General features: G+C 38.3%; 1 protein-coding gene across 7 annotated transcripts in view; it reads left to right on the top strand.

The window, feature by feature from the left end:
• LOC127794855 (developmentally-regulated G-protein 2) overlaps positions 1-17,109 on the top strand; it is a 48,367-nt gene extending 31,258 nt beyond the window's left edge. For 6 of the 7 annotated variants that reach the window (XM_052326112.1, XM_052326114.1, XM_052326113.1 and 3 more), the window contains 5 exons: positions 5,245-5,364; positions 7,483-7,653; positions 15,365-15,478; positions 15,586-15,756; positions 16,628-17,109. In XM_052326112.1, coding sequence (XP_052182072.1) covers positions 5,245-5,364; positions 7,483-7,653; positions 15,365-15,478; positions 15,586-15,756; positions 16,628-16,723 — 672 coding nt within the window. In that variant the 3' untranslated portion in view covers positions 16,724-17,109. Of the gene's footprint in view, positions 1-5,244; positions 5,365-7,482; positions 7,654-15,364; positions 15,484-15,585; positions 15,757-16,627 lie in introns of all 7 variants that reach the window. The other variant, XR_008021706.1, reaches the window with a different exon arrangement.
• The last annotated feature ends 2,738 nt before the right edge of the window (positions 17,110-19,847 follow it).

Raw genomic sequence — 19,847 nt, 5'->3', positions numbered from 1 at the left:
AGTCTGTCAGAGGATGAAGCGGTTCGACGATATAAGCCGCAATTGTCGGTGAGCTAGGAGCAAAGCAACATCTGATCGATTTTCAGGAAGTGCGACAGAGAAAGCGAATTCATAACAACCGATCGTTGGCAACTGTAGTGGACTTAGGCGACTCAGGCAGGAGAGTTTAAAGGAAGTACGCGATTAAGGCAGTAGGTCTTGAGGTGACTCCATTGGTCCAGTGGTTGGTGATTGGGTAGCGACTAGACTGGCGATCTTGAATTCACTTTGAGCAAGATGAGATAGTGAGAAAGGAAGGTGTGTATGTGAACAAGACAGCTAATCAATCTTGGTTGTTGCGATTCAGAAGGTGAAACAGGACCTGTGATTTCAATTGGAGTTCCAAATCTGGTCATTGCATGCATAGTCGGAGCAGAAGGCAAACTAGGCAAGAGTGCAATTTAGTAAGGCGAATTGTGGTAATTGTTGGTGCGTATTTGGAAGCGAAGTGGGAGGTTGATTCTCAATCGAAAATTCTGGTTCTAGTAGCAGATCCATTTAGCGTCGACTGTGGTTTCAATTCGATTTAAGGGAAGTAGTACTGGAGACAGTTGATTTCCAGAAATTGATTCTGATGCCTGGGGTGATAGACGACTGTCGTAGCATTGAGTTTTGGAGTTCGGGAGGTGGACTTCATTGGCAAGCTAGCTAGGCGAATTCCGATCCGTTTAGCCTATTGTCAGCCCACGTTGTTAATTTCCAAGTGAGAGAACAGCCCTCAGTTCGAACATTTGAATTTGGGAGACGAAATAGGGTGGCCGTTTCTTGGCCTGTGGCTTGTTCCACCTGTGCAAGTTCTGCCAATATAGGTAGTGTGTGCATGAGGCCATGCGAGGCTCAATTACAACAGAAGAATGTTGCGTTTCTAGTTGGATTCAACATAAATCATGAGGAGTTTGGCCAGAATTATGGGACATGGGAAAATAAAATTGATAATCAGTTTAGTCAAAGGTGCAAGGAAACAAGCAATGGGATACATGGAACGTGTGAGGAATTCAGCCGTATGTTACACGAGCAGTTGCAGGAGTTTGCAATGATACTGACTAAGAAGTATCACTACTGCTTTCCCGATGAGTTATTTGATGTTTATCGTGGAAGTTGTAACCAAGAGGAATTCCTTAAAATGGAGTAGTCGAGGAGAAGTTAAGATAGCAGGAAACTGATTCACTGTTGACCTCTGAGCATGTGCAGAATGAGTATTTTAATTTTGGCAAAATTATCAAGAAGGATGACTGCAACATCAAATATGATATTGGTGGCGCAGTGGATATTGACCGAAATCTGAGGAACAATCAGATTTGGAACGAAATATTGACTTGTTAGATAAGTCGGATATAAAATAGGGTGCAGCTGGAGCTGAGAATGGCAATGCCTGTGACATTTATCCTAGGCGGGGTCAAAATTGGATGGTCCACATGCAGTTGAAGGCATTTATCAAGGACTTGGACCAGAATGGTGACTAAATATTAAAGGAAACTAGGGTCAAAGTCATTTAATCTTCTAGAAGTGCACCAGTCTACATTGAAGAAACTGTGGAAGGGAAAGTTGGTAAGGACAGCAACCGGCTCACTTTAACCAACGGAGAGTGATTGATTTTGGCTGGGTTGTACATGAGAACTACTGCAAATTTGCTATGCATATAGAGAATTTTCAAAACTTCTCCATCCAAGCTGTGGAAGAGAAGGAAGGGAAGCTGTGGAGGTTTGGCATTTCTTGGGGACAAGAAATGTTTTAAGACGGAGGGAATTGTCATGACCCTAGGAGCAATAGAAGGGCATTATTGAAATAGGGTTGCAATAGTTTGTTAGGATTTTACAAGTTGTTAGGAGCATAAGGGTGCTATGAGGAATCAGTTAGCAGCTAATTGGGCATGTAAAGGTTACTTGTAAGAGGTTAGATAGGATATGTGAAATAAAATTTAATTTCCTTTCCTTCTAATTTCTCTATCCCTCTCTCGTTTCTTCTCTAATTCCTCTCTCTTTCTGCTAATTTCTCCCTCTCTTTCAATTCTTCAATTCTGATTTCTCCCCTAATTCCTATCACAACCCCCCTAGCTAACCCTAGGAATGTGACAATAGGCTACACACTTGAATACCTTGGGGTTCCAACAACTAGTCACATGAAAATCGGGAAAGTGTTTGATTATCGATTGAACTGAACTATGAGACCCAAGAGTTTTTAGGGCAATCTATTGATAAGGAAGATGGTTGTTAAAGCTGCTTCCCCCCAATAATGTTGAGGAACATTATGATGGAACAAGAGAGCTCTAATAACACCTAGAAGGTGGTTATTCTTTCTCTCGGCCATTCCATTTTGTTAAGGAGTGTAAGGGCAAGAAGACTCATGAATGATACCATTTTGTTGGAAGAAAACAAAGAGAGATTGGTTGGAAAAATCTCTAGCATTATTTGACCTAAATCATTTTATTCGAACCCCAAATTGATTCCTGATCATGTTGTAGAATATAAGGAACACATTATTGAATTTAGACTTTGTTTTCAACAAATATAACCGCACTGCCCTTGTACAATCATCTATAAAAATAACAAATCACCTTGCTCCAAAAATATTAGGAACATTTGATGGACCCCAAGCATCACTATGTATTAGAGTAAAAGGAAACTCAGTTCTTTTATTAGATAGAGGGAAAAACATCATTTTGTGTTTTGCAAACTCACACAACACAATGAAAATTCTTAATGTCTTGATCTTTAAATAATTCAAGAAACATCACCCTAAGAGCTAGGAATGATGGATGACCAAGCCGGTAATGGTGTAACCACAATAGGTCTCTGTTGGATTGAGCTAAGTATGACACGAGAGGAGTATTCTCCTCCTTATCCTGCTCACTCGATTCTGCAAGATAGTAAAGTCTAGCCTTGGCCTTAGCAAGTCCAATCATCCTCTTCTTCCCTTGTTCCTGCAACTCACAGATGTTTGAATGAAAAATAACACTGCAATTAGTGTCCTCAATGAGTTTCTGGATAGATATGACATTGGTGAATAGTTTATGAACATGTACATTTTTAAGGGTAAGATGTTCATTAAGAAGAACATCTCCTTGGCTAGCAACAGTGGTTAGAGAACCATCTATCATTGTAATCTTTCTGGAGTTAGGACAAGGATTATAGGTGATGAAAAAATGTGAAAAAGGGGTCATATAATCTGAAGCTCCAAAATCTAGGACCCAAGAATTGTGGTACACAATTTCTGAAGCATGTAGGGAAAAAAAAGAGAAAGAAGTACCTGTAAGGGCAAGAGAGCAGATACCTTTCTCAGCCTTTTTGTCGAGGGATCCCAAAAAACTCAAGTCTTTCAATCTCTACTCTATTGAGCACAAGAGCATCTCCTTGATATGGATCTTTTGGTTCAGGAGGTTGGTGGCTGCTAGCCATATATACCTACCCTTGTCCTTGGTTTTGTACTGGTCCTCCTTTGGGTGGCCTTCCATGAAGCTTCCAACACTTCTCTATGGTGTGCCTAGGCTTCTTGTAGTAGGTACACCATATAGAGTCTTTGTCCACAACTTTCCTTTCTTCTCTAGATCATTTGCTCTGATTATTAGCTTTCAAGGATGCTAGAGCAGAACTTTTCACCAGGGAAGGTTCCAGCATAACTCCTTTTCCCCCTTCTTCTGCACGTACTAGAGAAATCACTTCATTCAAGAAAGGTAAATCCACCTTATCGAGGATTTGTACCCTTATCGCGTCAAACTCTATGTTGAGGCTAGCTAGGAAGTCGTACGTCCTTTCCTTTTCTACAAACTTTCTATGCAACATAGCATCTTCACTGCACTTCATCTTCAAGTATTGGTAGTGATCTAGTTCTTGCCATAGAGTTTGCAATAGGTTTGCATACTCTATGATAGACTTTGTACCTTGCTTGATTGCTACCACTTTGGTCCTTATCTCGTAGATCTGGATTGCATCACAAACCTTGGAGTAGGTAAGACTTATTGCTTCCCAAATGTCCTTGGCTATTGTCAAGAACATTATTGTATCACTGATCTCTGGAACCATGGAGTTCCAAAGCCAGGACATCACTAAGGAGTCTTGCTCATCCCACGCTACAAATGCTGGATCCCCCTCCTTAGGACCGGTTCCTAATAAATGGTTGAGCTTTTCCTTTCCCTTTAGAAAGGTACAGATCAATTGAGACCATTTCAAGTAGTTCTTACCATTTAATCGGTAAGCTGCTTAAGGTTCTACAATTATCCTCCCGAGCTACCATTGTTAGTCCCAACAAACGGAGTTTCTGCCATATTGTTGGAATCAGCCGAGTCTGGTATAGGGTTTGGGGTGGTACATGACGTCGTGTGAAGAAGATTGAGGAAAAAAAAAATGCCATGGTAGTCACAAGGAAAACGATGACTAAGATCCTATGGCTCTGATACCATGTCAAGAAAGATGTCAGAAAATAGGTTTTCTCTTAATCTTATTCCCCTTTGATGGGTGAAACAAAAATATATACAAACTTCCTTCTTGAATTAGGAAGTTCCTAATAAGAAAACTTCCAAATATGGTTTTGGAAACTTATACAATTTTAGAATACAACAATTAATGGAAAGATACAGCTAATAACAGAAAGATACCGCAACAATCTAATCTAGAAGATACATTCTTTGTTTAGGAAACATATAATACTAATACCGATCAATCGTTGATTTGATCTTGTCCGAGAATAAGGACAAGATCTGGTCCTTCATTGTTGATAGTGGCTCCTATTGAAGATAGAATGCATGAGACATGATTAAGAAGGCATGGTTATGTGAAATGAAAACCTTGAGACTCTTGTAAGGAGAATGGATAGAATGGAAGAAGTTTTTAGCTAAAGAAGTAGAGGAAGGACATGAAAAATTTGGTGGGAAACTCAAGTATGACATGAAATATAATTTCATAGAAGATTTTGAGATGCAACCACACGTAGAGATGGTTGACGGACTAGAATTCATGCAGACAACGCCATCTAGTGGGATTAAGGCTTGATATTTGCTTTTTTTTTTTCTTTTTTGCTGATAATATTTTTGGCGATACAAATATTTTTTGCTGTTGTTTATCTGTACATTGCATTTTATATTAGCAAATACGGCTTGATATTAATATTGAACATATGAAATGCACTCAAAAGCTGATTTTCCTTTTCTGTAAGTGAAAGGAACATTTGGTTCATTATTTTGTCACTTACTTTTGGTTTCTTTAATTGCAGATATATTTCAAAAAGAAGAAAACAGGGGGTATCTCTTTCAACAGCACAGTTCCACTAACACGTGTGGATGAGAAGCTTTGCTATCAAATCCTGCATGAGTACAAGATTCATAACGCTGAGGTATTCAGCTCAAGACTTTCCGACACTATCTTGTCTTAAAATAAACAGAGAAAAAAAAAGGCCTGTGAATTTCTTTGACCATTGTCCAATGCTCATCTAATGCTTGAATTCCTACTTCTTTGTGTTATTCTGACTTTCTCATTGTTTTTTTCTCTTTGGTTTTTTCCTTCCTTTAGTTCTACTTCTAAATTTATTTTTAGATTATTTTTTTGTGTACATAGATTTTATTTCATTTTTTTAGTTAACATTGTTAGCATCATTATCTTTTTGGTGGAGCACTTGGAAAATTTACTTTTAAGTTTATTGGGTGTTTATCTGCTCTGGTGAATAGTGGGTTTAAAATCTAATTTGATACAGAAAGATAGGTGCTTCATTGGCTTAGACATCTTGATCAGACCAGAATATAAATGTAAAGTATTTCTTATTTTTTATATACCATTTTAGTGTCATTTGTGCATGTGTTTCTACATAAGGATATGGCCATGGATAGATACATCAAGATCTAGAATTTATGTAACCGACCCAAGCTAGTGGGATTAAGGCTTGGGATTGTTGTTGTTCGTTGTTCAGTTTTACTGGTTTCATATGTAGTGTATTTAAAAAACCCTAATTTTCTGAATACCTCTTTTAATTGTTAGGTAATGCATTATCTCATACCATGCGTGCTTTCAGTAATTGTATTCACAAGCTCCACTATGATTTGGTTGAAGATAGATCCACATTTAAGATCTGAATTTAAGTAGAAACACATTTTTCTGTTTTTTTCTTTCCATTTTTTTTTTTTTTTGAATAGGAGATTACAAACACAAGTGTGGGGAGAAAAACACAACATTCGGCATGAATTTTCTAGGAAGATGCTTTTATGATTTCAGAAAAGGTATAAGAATAAGGGTGATTGGCTGTGAGAATAAGAGAGCTGAGGACTGGAGTCTTGAAGATGGAACAAGAATACCCATTTGGATGTTGGATGTTCACCATAAACAAGTTTGGCCGTGCTATGGTGCTAACTATCTTAATTTGTCTGGGGGACAGTGATCCGCCCACTGTTTCACAGATAGGCATATCATCAGGGAAATTGCACAAAGTTTTCGAAATTGACTATCTGCTAAGTATGTGTGTGTGTGCACGTGAGAAAAGGGCCCCGCAGGGGGGGGGGGGGGTGTTGGCACAAATTGTGCATATTGTTTGATCCAGCTAATATTGCTTGTGTGCGTAGGCAACTGGATATCAGATCTTGTGATATTAATGCTGGAATGCAAATGCATTTGGTATGGTTCCCCCTCTTCAATCCCATCTCATAGGGACATACCCTAACATTGTTCTGTCTCAATGCACCCACAATGATCAGTTATCCATCAAAGAAGCCTTTCAGACAACTTCAACTGAAGATGGCTATATTTTTATTGAACACTGAATAGAAAAGGTTTTTGATTCCTTTTTAGATGTAAGCATAATTAGTTACTATTTATTCTGAGTGTAGCGTAAATTAGTACAGAATAGCAGAAAAATAATACTCCATTTGCTATTATTTTCATCAGATTTCAACCTTCTCTATACCTGTCCTAGTTGCAGAAAGGACTGGTTTGCCAGATTTTAGGTTGGTTAGTTATTTCACATCAAGGCATTAAGTTAAAATTTTTCCTTATTTCCATGGAGGTCATCTACTTGTGTGGAGTTTGATCTGCAGTGAGGAATTTTTTTATCTGCCATGTTAAATGAACTAGTTTTCATTGTCTTATACTTCTCCATATTTTTGTATGGTAATGTTACTGTAGATATAGTCCAACTTAACATATAGGGTGCAATAGAACAGTTGGCGCATGGTATCGCTAGCATTTCAAGGCATACAGAGTGCTGCTGTTGGGAAGAGATTACACTGCAGCTTAAGTGAGAGTTCTCTACAATACTTTTTGTTGCCTGTTTATTCAGGAGTGGAAGATTTACACATACCTAACTGTGATGCATACATTCTTCGTTTAATATTCATTTAAGATCCCATTGAAGGATGAAGGCCTGTCTTCGTATATCTATAACTTTTTCTTAATTTTTTAATTATATTTTTTGGTTAATGTCTTATAGCCAAAAGTTCCTCTGCTAATAGTTTTCCTGCATGTGTAGATATTATTTCGTGAGGATGCCACAGTGGATGATCTTATAGATGTTATTGAGGGGAACCGCAAATACATGAAGTGTGTATATGTTTACAACAAGATAGATGTTATTGGTACTGATGATGTGGACAAATTAGCCCGACAGCCAAATTCTATTGTCATCAGCTGCAATCTAAAGGCAAGTTGTTCTATTTTAACTTCCACTTGTTATGGATGTCAAGAAAGTGAGTCTACTTTTGTTGTACATTCTGGTGGATAATAATGTAACCCATATCACATAAAAAGATCGAGATGGTTTTGTTTAGACTCTGCATGTTTCTTCATTAGTTTTCAATGCAATCATTTCTTGTTTGTAGAGACTAATTAGTTACAGCATACTAGCGTTTGATGGGTTACAGTGGGCAGGGAAAACAGTAAATAACCCTATAATTCATGTTGATTTCATGTGATAAAGAGGGACGGGGATTACTTATCCCATAACGATTAGTGATATAACATTGAGAGGCAGGATACCATTTCTCAACCCAATTTCGTATCCCATGTCTTGTGATGCTATCTTCAAAGACAAAAATCCTTAATGAGCAAAAAAAAGAGGACAAAAATCCTTTGTGCTAGGAACATGGTTTGCATAATTGTGCTGAAAATGCCCTCACATATATATATATATATATATCTGTTAAGTGTAATGCTATTTTATTGTATTTTAACTTACCCTAGTTATGGATGCCAAACCTAAACCATTTATTTTGTTTTGGCATCCTGCTGGATAATAATGCAGCCCATATGACATGAAAGATAGAAACTGTGACTGGCCATGTTTCTTCATTAGTTTTAATGTAGACATTTCTTGTTTGTAGAGACTAGTTGTCACTTCATACTGGGGTGGATGACATGGAGGGGGCAAGGGGGGGAAAACTCAGATAAAGTTGTGTCATTGGGATGATTGAATAAGGGGGCTCAAGTGTAATTAGTGATTGTTAGTTGATTGTAGAATGAAGTGGGAATGTTGGTTAGTTAGTTAAGCAAGTTGATTTCAAATTTTTGTAAATAAGGCAAGTGGCCTTTGGCACCTAAAGGTGTGCAGGAGGAGTATATATAGCTCTAATGCCATCCTCCCAAACTATCTAGAGAATTATCAATATATTCATTCTCTCTCTTCCGCCATTTCTCTCTCATCTCTCCCCCCCTTCTAGTTCTTTCTCTAAAATTCCTCTAGGCTAAGAGGAGTTACCCTTGTTAGAATCGGAATTTTGACAATCTGATATCAAAGCAAACCTCAGGCCGCAATCTCACCGGAATTCACCATGGCTGACGGCACACGGATGAAGCAAATGGAAGCTCAATTGTAGTAAGTCACTTTTGCAGTGTTCGACATGCAGATGCGAATTGGTGGTCTGGAATCATCCTTCGAGGCAGTAGTGGAAAGGATGGTTGAAGGTGCCATGGAACGATGGAGGGATGAAAATCGGGAACAACACAACCAACTACGTGATCAAATGCAAATGTTTATCCACATGGTCACGAGCCAAAACCAGGTGAGGCTCTCACCAGATTTCCCTCCTCGAGAGAGATCCGATCCCATCTTACCCCGCCATAATCCGCCTTCTTGTGCATAAGGTGCCTCTGAATTTGGGGGTGATCCGACAATGGTAGAAGAGAATCACGTGGAGAGGCGGCAAAGCAGTCACATAGCTTCCCGTCGCATGGATTTCCAACTCCTAAACTGGAAATACCAATGTTCGATGGGACGAACCCAAAGTGGTGGGTGTGCAGGTGCGAAAGGATATTTAGTTTCTATGGGGTGCCAAAGCAGCAGCATGTGACTGTTGCAGCTACTTACTTGAACGATGCATGGGATGTATGGTTTTAGGGTGAATCAGGACTAAGGAAGGCTATTGGTGGGCGGAATTTGTGGAGGACCTCTGCGAGAGGTTTGGAGATCAGAATATGTTGGATGTGGTTGAGGAGTTCAATAAGCTTCGGCAAGAAGGAACGGTGCAGGCGTATCAATTGAAATTTGAGGAGCTTAAGTCCCTCATGATCATTCTATACCCCCACCTGACTGAGGAGTATTTTGTTTATAGTTTTGTGAGTGGGTTAAGTGAAGAATTAAGGTTCGCTGTTAAAATGCAGTAGCCAAGAACAGTTAAGCAAGCCACGGAATGTGCGAGGCTACAAAAGCTGACTATAGAGGCATTAATGAGGAAATAGAGAGAGTAAATGAGGGCCTTGAATGTGGGAATGACTCCGATGGGAAACAGAGGAGTAGGAAGAGAAGGAAATAAGATGATCCAAGGGAACGCAGGCGGGGGACAATCCTCTGCCTTAACCCCCGTGCCTCTAAATAGCGAGAGGTTCGCGGAACAGAGGAGGAGAGCAGGACTCTGCTTCCGTTGCGAGGATCGGTACACCCTCAGACATCAGTGTAGAAGGCAACTCCTACTCATAGAAGGTGATGAAGAGATAGAGGAGCAAGAGGAAGGAATGCTTCCCCAGGGTAGTGAAGAGGGGGAAGAAAGCATAGAGATATCTCTCCATGCCCTCCGAGGACTTGCAAACAACAAAATTATATGAATAGAAGGGAAATCCAAGGACCACCGACTAATGGTCTTAATAGATAGTGGAAGCACTCATAGCTTCCTGGATGAGGGGACAACCAAGAAGTTAAAGTGTGAATTGATTGGGACTCAACCCTTGTCAGTAACAGTAGCCAACAACAATAAGGTGATGTGTCAATCTCCGTGTGAAGGGTTCTGTTGGGAGATGCATGGGGAGCCTTTTTAAGCTGTTCTAAGATTGCTGAAGTTAGGGGGTTGTGATATAGTTCTAGGAGTGAACTGGATGAAGGGTGTGAGCTCTATCAGCTTTGACTTCAATGCAATGGAAGTTACATTTGAAAAGGATGGCAGGAGAATGACCCTTACAGGGAGTCTTGAAACGGGAGTTTGTAAGATGATTACTGGGAGGAGGTTACAGAAGGTCTTAAAGTCCAAATGGACTTGGGTGGCCCAACTGTTTTGAATTGAGGCAGTGGAACATGGAGAAGGGAATACCGAGTAGGCGGAAGTGATGATTACTACCCAATCACAACATTGGTAGGTACACGAAGTAGACTTCCTTAATAAACTCTTGCTTGAATTTAAGGACCTTTTTGATGAACCTCAATCACTGCCACCTTACAAACCTTTTGATCATTCTATTGTTCTAAAACCAAACACCGAACCTATCAATATCCGAGCCTATAGATATCCCCCTAATAGAAAGCAGAGATCGAGAACCTGATCAAAGATATGTTGGCAAGGTCAATTGTTCGGCCATGTCAAAGCCCCTATTCCTTACCCATACTATTAGTCAATAAAAAAGATGAGAGCTGGTGCTTTTGCATAGATTACTGCTAGCTCAATTCCCAAACCGTAAAAAATAAACTCCCCATCCTTATAATCAAAGACCTCCTTGATGAGCTTAAACATGCTAAAGTATTTACCAAATTGGACCTAAGGTCAAGGTATCATCAGATACAGATGAACCCTAATGATATCTCTAAAACAACCTTCTCTACTCATCAAAAACATTACGAATTTTTAGTAATGCCCTTCGGTTTAGCCAATGTTCCTGCTACCTTCCAAGCCTTAATGAATCACATATTTGTACCTTACCTCGTAAATTTGTGTTAGTATTTTTTGATGACATTTTCATCTACAACCCTTCATTCTCACAACACCTAAACCATTTGAAAATTGCTCTAAAGGTTTTGAGATTCAATCAACTGTTTATTAAAAGCTCTAAGTGTTCTTCTGCCTAACGAAAGGTAGAATATTTGGGATATGTCATATCTAGTGCAGGAGTTAGCACTGATTCCAAAAAAATAGTTGTAATGCTATCATGGTCAAGGCCCACATCAGTAAAGGTCTTGAGAGGATTTTTGGGCCTCACAGGCTACTACAGGAGGTTCGTAAAGGATTATGGAGCAATTAGCAGGCCTCTCATCAATTTGCTGAAAAAGGAAGGGTTCCAATGGGATGAGAAGGCAGAATAGGCATTTGGGAAGCTTAAGAAGACAATGAGTGAAGCCCCTACCCTGGGTCTTCCTGACTTCTCCAAGCCTTTCACTCTGGAGACTGACGCTAGCAGCACTGGGGTAGGAGCAGTACTATCCCAAGAGAGGAGACCCCTAGTTTTCATTAGCAAAGCTTTGAGCCCGAGGCATCAAGGGCTCAATGTCTATGACAAAGAGCTGATGGTGGTGTTAATTGCAGTTGATAAATGGCGTCACTACTTGGAGGGTGGGCAATTCATCATCAAAACAGACCATGAGAGTCTCAAATTTCTCCTACAACAAAGGCTGCACACACATCTACAAAAAAAGGGATGGCGAGATTAATGGGGTTGGATTACATTATCCAATACCGAAAGGGAAAGGAGAACAAAGCAATAGATGCATTGTTCAGATGTGTTGAAGAAGTAGTGGTGACCTCCATCACAATAGTTATACACGATTGGTATCAAGAGGTTAGTGATAGCTATGCACGAGATGAATGGGCTAAGGGAATAATGGAGCAACTTACTTTAAACCCCATCTCAAGACCGAGGTTCACCCTGAAGAATGGAGTACTGAGATATCAAAGAAGATTGGTAGTGGGAGATCACAAGGAGTTGAAAGGGAAAGATTTTGGAGACACTGCATGGCTCTCCACTAGGAGGCCATTCCAGGGTGCAGGGCACTTATCAAAGGGTAAAGCATATGTTCTTCTAGCCGAAGCTAAGGACGTACATTATGGAATTCGTGTTGAAATGTGATACATGCAGGAGGTGTAAGCACAAAACAGTAACCCAACCTGGGCTACTCCAACTACTTCCCATTCCTACCCAAGCATGGACCAATATTTCGATGGACTTTGTGGAGGGATTACCTAAGTCCGAAGGCCGGGATTGCATACTTGTAATCGTTAATAGATTCACTAAATTCTCCCATTTCATTGGCCTAACGCATCCTTTTATAGCTCAGGAGGTGGCCCGCCTCTTCCTCGACAGAGTAGTGCAACTACATGGCATTCCCCACACCATAGTCTCGGATAAAGATAAAATCTTTACCAGCCTTTCTTGGAAGGAGCTATTCAAGAGTTTGGGAGCTAAGTTACACATGAGTTCAACATATCACCCGGAATCAGATGGCCAAACTGAACGAGTGAACCAATGCCTCGAAACGTACTTGAGATGCCTATGTTTCCTATAGCCTAAGGGATGACATCACTGGCTATTTTTAGCCCAATGGTGGTACAATTCTTGCCACCACATTGCTATCAAGATGACCCCATTCAAGGCTTTATATAGGTATAAACCCCCTCTTCTGCCAACAATAGCAAGGGAAGTGATAGTGGAGACAATGGAATCCTACTTACAGCAAAGGCAACAAGTGTTGCGGGTGTTGAAGAAGGAATTGGCTAGTGCTCAGAACCGCACAAAGCAGTTTGCTCATCGAAAGAGAACTGATCGGGAGTTTGAAGTAGGAGATATGGTCTATCTAAAGTTCAGAAAGGCCCACATGCAGACCTTGGCTCCAGGTTAGCACTCCAAATTGAGTGCAAAATACTTTGGCCCTTGTCCTATTGCAGCGAGGATAGGCAGGGTAGCTTACAAACTACAGCTACCCCCGGAGTCCCAAGTACACCCTGTGTTCCATGTCTCACTACTAAAAAAGTCTATAGGGACTCATGTAGCCAGCACTACCCCACCAACTCTCCTAATCGATCCTACAGAGGCCCCGGAGCCTATGGCTATTGTGGATAGGTGAATCATACACCGACATGGGGCCCCTTTGATGCTAGTCTTGGTCTGGTGGTCCAATCTCCATTCGGAGAATAACACTTGGGAGTACCTTCCCCAATTATTGAATCAGTTTCCCAAGGTGGCTAGCCTACTGTGAACTTCTTGAGGACAAGAAGTTGCTGAAGGGGAGGGTAATTGTCATAGGAATGATTGAATAAGGGGGCTCAAGTGTAATTAGTGATCGTTAGTTGATTGGAGAATGAAGCGGGAATGTTGGTTAGTTAGTTAAGCAAGTTGATTTCAAATTTTTGTAAATAAGGCAAGTGGCCTTTGGCCCCTAAGGGTGTGTAGGAGCAATATATATAGCTTTAATGCCATCCTCCCAAATCATCTAGAGAATTATCAATATATTCATTCTCTCTCTTTCGCCATCTCTCTCTCTCTCTCTCTCTCTCTTCCTTCTTGTTCTTTCTCTAATATTCCTCTCGGCTAAGAGGAGTTACGCCTGTCAGAATCGGAATTCTGACAACTTGGAAGCCATGTTTGTTTCATGGGGTAAAGAGGGATAAGGATTAGTTGTCGTGCATTAACTTTGTATCCCATGTGTTTGGATGCTATCTCCAAAGACAAAAACCCTTTGGACAAGGAACACATTTACTCCATTATCTTCATAAATGCACCAAAAATGTCCTTATATTTATATATTCATAATATATATTAATGCTATTGTGTGATATTATATGCATAAGTTGATATTTTTGTTATAATGTTAAATATATAAGCTTGTCTAATATAATATAAACAATGTAACATAATAATAATTATTTTTCCTTATATATCATATAAATGTCATGAAATATGTTATTATGATTATATAATAATGATCATTGAATATAATTGTAATATTATTATGATTATATGTTAAAAACTTTACCATTATAGTAAAGTTACTTTATAATTTATTTTATTATAAAGTATAATTTTATTATTATCCTAACTATATTTTGATATTGTATAACATAATTTATAATAATATAACATATTTTTATTATTATATGATTGCACAGAGTTACATCTAATGGTGTTAGCATTTATATAATGTAATATAAATCATTATAGAATATGAATTGACAATTTAGTATTAATGGTTTGGTAATTGGCTATGCAAGAAGAAGACCAATAGAGGCTCTTGTGAGGAAGGTGGATAGAATGGAAAATGTCTCTAGCAAAAGAGATAAGAGGAAAATCAAGAAAAACTTAGTGTGAAATTCTTAGGTATGATATCAGTTACAAGGGCCTTATAGATGCTATGGCCATAGGTAGAAATGATTGGTGAGGTAGAATTCTTATAGCCAACCCCACTTCGTAGGATTGAGGCTTGATGTGGTGGTGTTGTCGTAAGCCTTAATCCTATCAGGTAACAGCTACATGAATTTTTTTTTAGTTTTCAAATGTTTGTATCATTTGGTCATATCTTCTGCAATATAACTCATGTTGTATTGAAGGTCTTCCATCAAGTAAAATAAGCATACAATAATACACAAAATATAATACTATAATGTTATACTTAAAATTCATCATTTTAGTTTGATCTTATCTTGAATGTACGCAAGCAAATACATTTTAGGCTTAAACCCCTTCAATTTTCACTAGCTTTATAGGTATGGGAGAAAAACACTTAAGATGGTACAAAATTTTTGATGTACCATCTCTTGGGAGAAAATCTCCTAGAGAGATTGTATCCAAATCTTATACCATTCTGTGAATCAAACATGATATTTTGGTAGAATAGTAGAAATTTGATGTTGTTAACCTAAAGGTAAAAAAAAAAAATCAAGGTTCTAGGTACATTATTCCGGTTGGCTGGTTGTCAATAAACATTGGTTTCCACCATTTGTGATCTAAAAAATTTGTCCATATGAAGTTACAATTTGTCACGTCTCAATTTGCATTAGATGACAAAAACTTGTGTGCTTCTAAATGTGGACCAAATTGTCCAATGGACTAAGGATTATGGGATTTAAGGTGGAGGGTCTTTATACTCTTGTATGGCTTTCTAATTTGACTGTACCATCTCTGAAACGAGACTGTTGCTTTTTTTTTTTTTTTGGATGCTTAAACAGCTAAATTTAGACAGACTGCTTGCAAAGATGTGGGAGGAGATGGGGCTTGTGAGAGTTTATACAAAGCCGCAAGGGCAACAACCTGACTTCACAGATCCTGCTGTTTTCTCTGTTGTATGGTCAACATCATTCTACAAATCCTTCGTGGAGTTGCTTAATGCTTGAAACTTCTCTCCTTTTCATTTCCGTAAATACTTTTTCTTCCTTGATTTGTAATTTAGGGTAGAGGTGGGTGCACAGTGGAGGACTTCTGTAACCACATACACAGGAATCTGGTGAAGGATGTCAAATATGTCTTGGTATGGGGCACAAGTGCAAGACACTATCCGCAGCATTGTGGACTTGGCCATGTTCTTCAGGATGAGGATGTTGTTCAGGTTGTCAAAAAGAAGGTAAGGAATTTTAAGAATGAATTCAATAGAGGAGTTTTGAAGCTAAATCTTCCCCCCCCCCCCCCCCCCCCCACACCCCTCTGCTATTATAGCCTACTAACTTCATTTTTGGGAAAAAAAAAAAAACCAAGATCTAATATAAAGATAGAATAATATGAATGTATATCCTCTTAAGTCCTGCAGAATAGTGTGGACATTTGCCCTCTTATTCCTTTGGCCTTTATACTCTTTTTAACATTTAAGAATTCTAGAATATAAGACATAATTTGTCTACAATTATGCATGTCCAAAAAGATATTTGGTCATTTTTCCCATAGCTCATGTTGCTATAGAATTATACAAAAATATCTTTATGTTTTTGTTGATCTATTATACATTGGGATGAGATTTGATTGCTCTGTCACTACGTTGACTATCAAGTTATATAATACGTATTTGTTTTATTTTAATTATTGTTTTCTTACACTTTTTACAAACTTTGTATCAATATTAATATATACTTCTTCCAATTTGAGTGTCTCGTGTTGGATTTCACTCATAAGACACGCTGCTGACTTTGTTGACAACATGGTGTCCATCCATTGGATGATCTAAAGACCAAGTTCAGTTGTTGCTTAATACAATTTGATAATAGTGGATTTGAAAACTTATTTTCATGAGCTTACATAGGTATGAACCTAGATTGGCACCTTTCTGCTTTGAATTTTATGACACTGATGAAGGGTTGTTTCCCAAAAAATAAACTAAAACTTCATTAGTTTGACCATCCTAGAGGTTGGCAAGTGTTTGGAGTTTGTCTAATTGCATTTCTTGCAACTAAAGTTTTGAGTTGTCTCCCCACGGTTAAACATTCTGGTCTTGCACTGTACAGGAGAAGGAAGATGGAGGGAGAGGTCGATTCAAATCACATTCGAATGCTCCTGCTCGAATATCTGACAGAGAAAAGAAGGCTCCTCTGAAGACATAGTTACTCGGATTGAGACTCGCCAAAATTCAGAAGTTTGTTGGTCTCCTTTTCAAAGCTGTTCTGTTTCTTCTATTGAAGAATGAATGGCTGAGACTAATAACCAAGTGATTCTGCAGATGATAATAGAGCTTGATGTGTTGATTGCTAGTGAAACCCCACTGGCATTTCATGCTGAAGTTTGTGGGCGTTCTTATATGGTAGGAGGCTCTGGGTTGCCTTATGTATTCTATATATGGTTACAGGATGAATTAATGGATGATTTTATTTATGTATAAATATAGAACACATGATCAGATACTTGTATGATGGATGGATTGAACTCAGTTCTATTATGGAATTATGAATCATTTGTTATTGTTATTGAAAAACACTATTTAGACTAGACATTCAAGTTTGATATTTATGATGATATTTTACATTGATGTCTTGTATTGTATTTTAAAATATTTTACTAATTAATAAAAGTATTGGATTGTTGAACTAGTGTCTTGCAATACTCCTTAGAAAAACCCTCTATAATTTTACGAATTAGGTTCATGTGTTTCTCATTTGGATCTTATGTTAAAACCATGGCATTATTGTTGTTGTCATTATTATTCATTCATTTCTTGACTTTATTAAGTTGGCAGCCAAACTCAAATCGAACTTCAACCACCCCATAGAAACAGCCAAAGATGATAGGACCTGTTTGGATCTCGAATCTCCACTTGCAGCTAAATTTGAACGTGGACTCGTAGCCCTGACAATGAACCAAACGGTCGCAGCTACCTATATATATGCCCTATATTTTCTCAATTCATTTGATATTATTTTTTGGATCCATCAAAGGAATTCAAAATTCCCTTTTTCTTTTTTTTGCAAGATTTTGGAAATTTACGAGTGAATGAGATTTATTTGCAATGCTTCGAGGGTTTGGAAGATAATAAAGAACTTTTGGGTCAGTAGGGTTACAATTTATGATGATAATTTAAAATTGTTTCACTTTTGAATTACAAGATGTAACTAAATTGGTTGGGCATAAGTTAAATCAACTCATAATAGGACAAACTAAATCAATCTATATCTAAATAATAGGACAAATTAAATCAATCTATATCTAATCGAATTCAACAGTCTTTAATTATGATTAATACAAATGAAAACTATGACCCTCTATTATTACGTCGTGAAGAGTGACATGAAGTCTCGTCAAGTTTTTGTTTTTCTTAAAAAAATTGATATGATTTGTGGAATCGTGGAAGTGTTGGGACAACTATAGCACCAAAATGGTAAAGAGATTGAGGGAATCAATGGTGGGGCAATGGACACTTTTGCACAAAAAATAAAAATTTTCACTATAGCAAGGAATATATATGCATCATCCCACTACCTAGCTAGCTACCTAAGCTATTCTAGGGTCAACATTGAGAAAAATATGGCCATAGCCATAGCCCCATCTCTCTCTCTCTCTCTCTCTCTCTCTCTCTCTCTATATATATATATATATATATATAGCTAGCAAGACACCACCATGAGTGGTGGAGATGAACATGCGAGTTCACATCTTCAAAAACAACTTAAGTTTGGTCCACCAATAATGATGGCCAAAGTGAAAACGAGGTCTTGTGTTCGAGTTTCTTTATAAATTATTTTTTTTTATTTTTAAAACTTAAATTGGTCATTTGTAACGAGTTACTTATATTTAATTAGGAGAGAGTAAAAGTTTTGTTTACTTGAAATAATTAAATTGAACTAATTGAATTTGTCAATTTGGTTTAATTTTTTTTTAAATCAATTCGATTTGATTAATTTTTTTCAAAAGTTCACTTTTTAATTTTCAGTTCAATTTTTTGCTTAGAAAAACTAAGTTAACCGAATCGATCAAATTTTAAATTGATGTTGTTTTGATATTTATAAAATAACGTTATTTTTATTTATTTATTTTTTTTTTTGGTTTAATTAATTCGATTCAGTTTATACAGTTTGGGTTTGATTTTTTCGATTATCAATTAATTTAATTTTGCTCATTGGTTCGGTTTAATTGGTTAGTGGATTTCAATTGGTTTAGTAACCGAACCGACTGTTTATACACCTCTAAATTTAATAGTAAAAAAAAGCTTTGCAATGCTAGTAGTGAAGTCTAATATTGCTATAAGTAGAGGTGTTTATGGTGCGGTTTGGGCGGTTTAGACTATTTTCAACACGCCAAACCGCACATGCGATTCAGCATTAAACCAAACCACTGTTTGGTTTGGTCTGCGAAAATTGCACTAGACCGCATCTCAAATTGTGGTGCAGTTTCCGCAGTCTGATGCAATATTGATCAAAAGTAAAGGTTTGGCCAAAAAAATACACCAAACCGCATATGCAATTTGCACCTCTTAACAGACCGAGCGTTTTGTTTCTGCAATTTGAGAAACAGGAAACCCTAATCACAGAAAACCATAATATGCCAACAACTAAACCCATAGAATAGTCGTATAAGTCTGAAACTCAGAACCCAATAGAGCAGCAAGGGAGAGAACTTACAATGGTAGTAAGCAAGAGCGAGAGAGAGGCATGGGCGCTGGACAGCTTACACAATAGCGATCGCCGGCCACTGAGCTGTCCGAAGTCAACAGCCATAGAACGAATCAAGAGTGGAGGGTCCGAGAGCGAGCAAGAGAGAAATTGACATGCAATGAACCAAAGCCGAGAGCGATAAAGAGGAAAAAAGAGCGTTATAGCGACCAAACCACCAGCAAAGAATGAGAGAGTGAGAGCGAGATGCAACGAGTCAGCGACCATCGGCTACAATGTAATGGATGGCAACGATGGGGGTGGTGGAGATATCGATCATGAAAGGCGGTGAAACTCTTGACGATGGGAGGCAATGGCAACAATCGAAAAGAGGTTGTGGGAGAAAAGAGCGATAGAGAAAGACTGTGAGAGAGAGAGAGAGAAATGAGAAATGGGGGTTGGCGCTGATTGGAGATCGTTCGAGGGAAAAGGGAGAGAAAGAGGGTGCAGTGGGTGTGGGTGGGTGCAAATGGCTCAGGGTTAGGGTTTGGTTGGAGGGAAAGGGGAGAGAAAGAGGAAATGAAGAGCTGAAGAGACCGTCTGCCCTTTTTTATATTTTTAATATATAAATTATATTTTTTTAAAA

Source organism: Diospyros lotus, chromosome 2 (genome assembly GCF_014633365.1).
Source record: "Diospyros lotus cultivar Yz01 chromosome 2, ASM1463336v1, whole genome shotgun sequence".
Lineage (NCBI taxonomy): Eukaryota > Viridiplantae > Streptophyta > Magnoliopsida > Ericales > Ebenaceae > Diospyros > Diospyros lotus.
The sequence above is the reverse complement of the archived record's forward strand: the minus strand, read 5'-3'. Positions and strand labels throughout refer to the sequence as shown.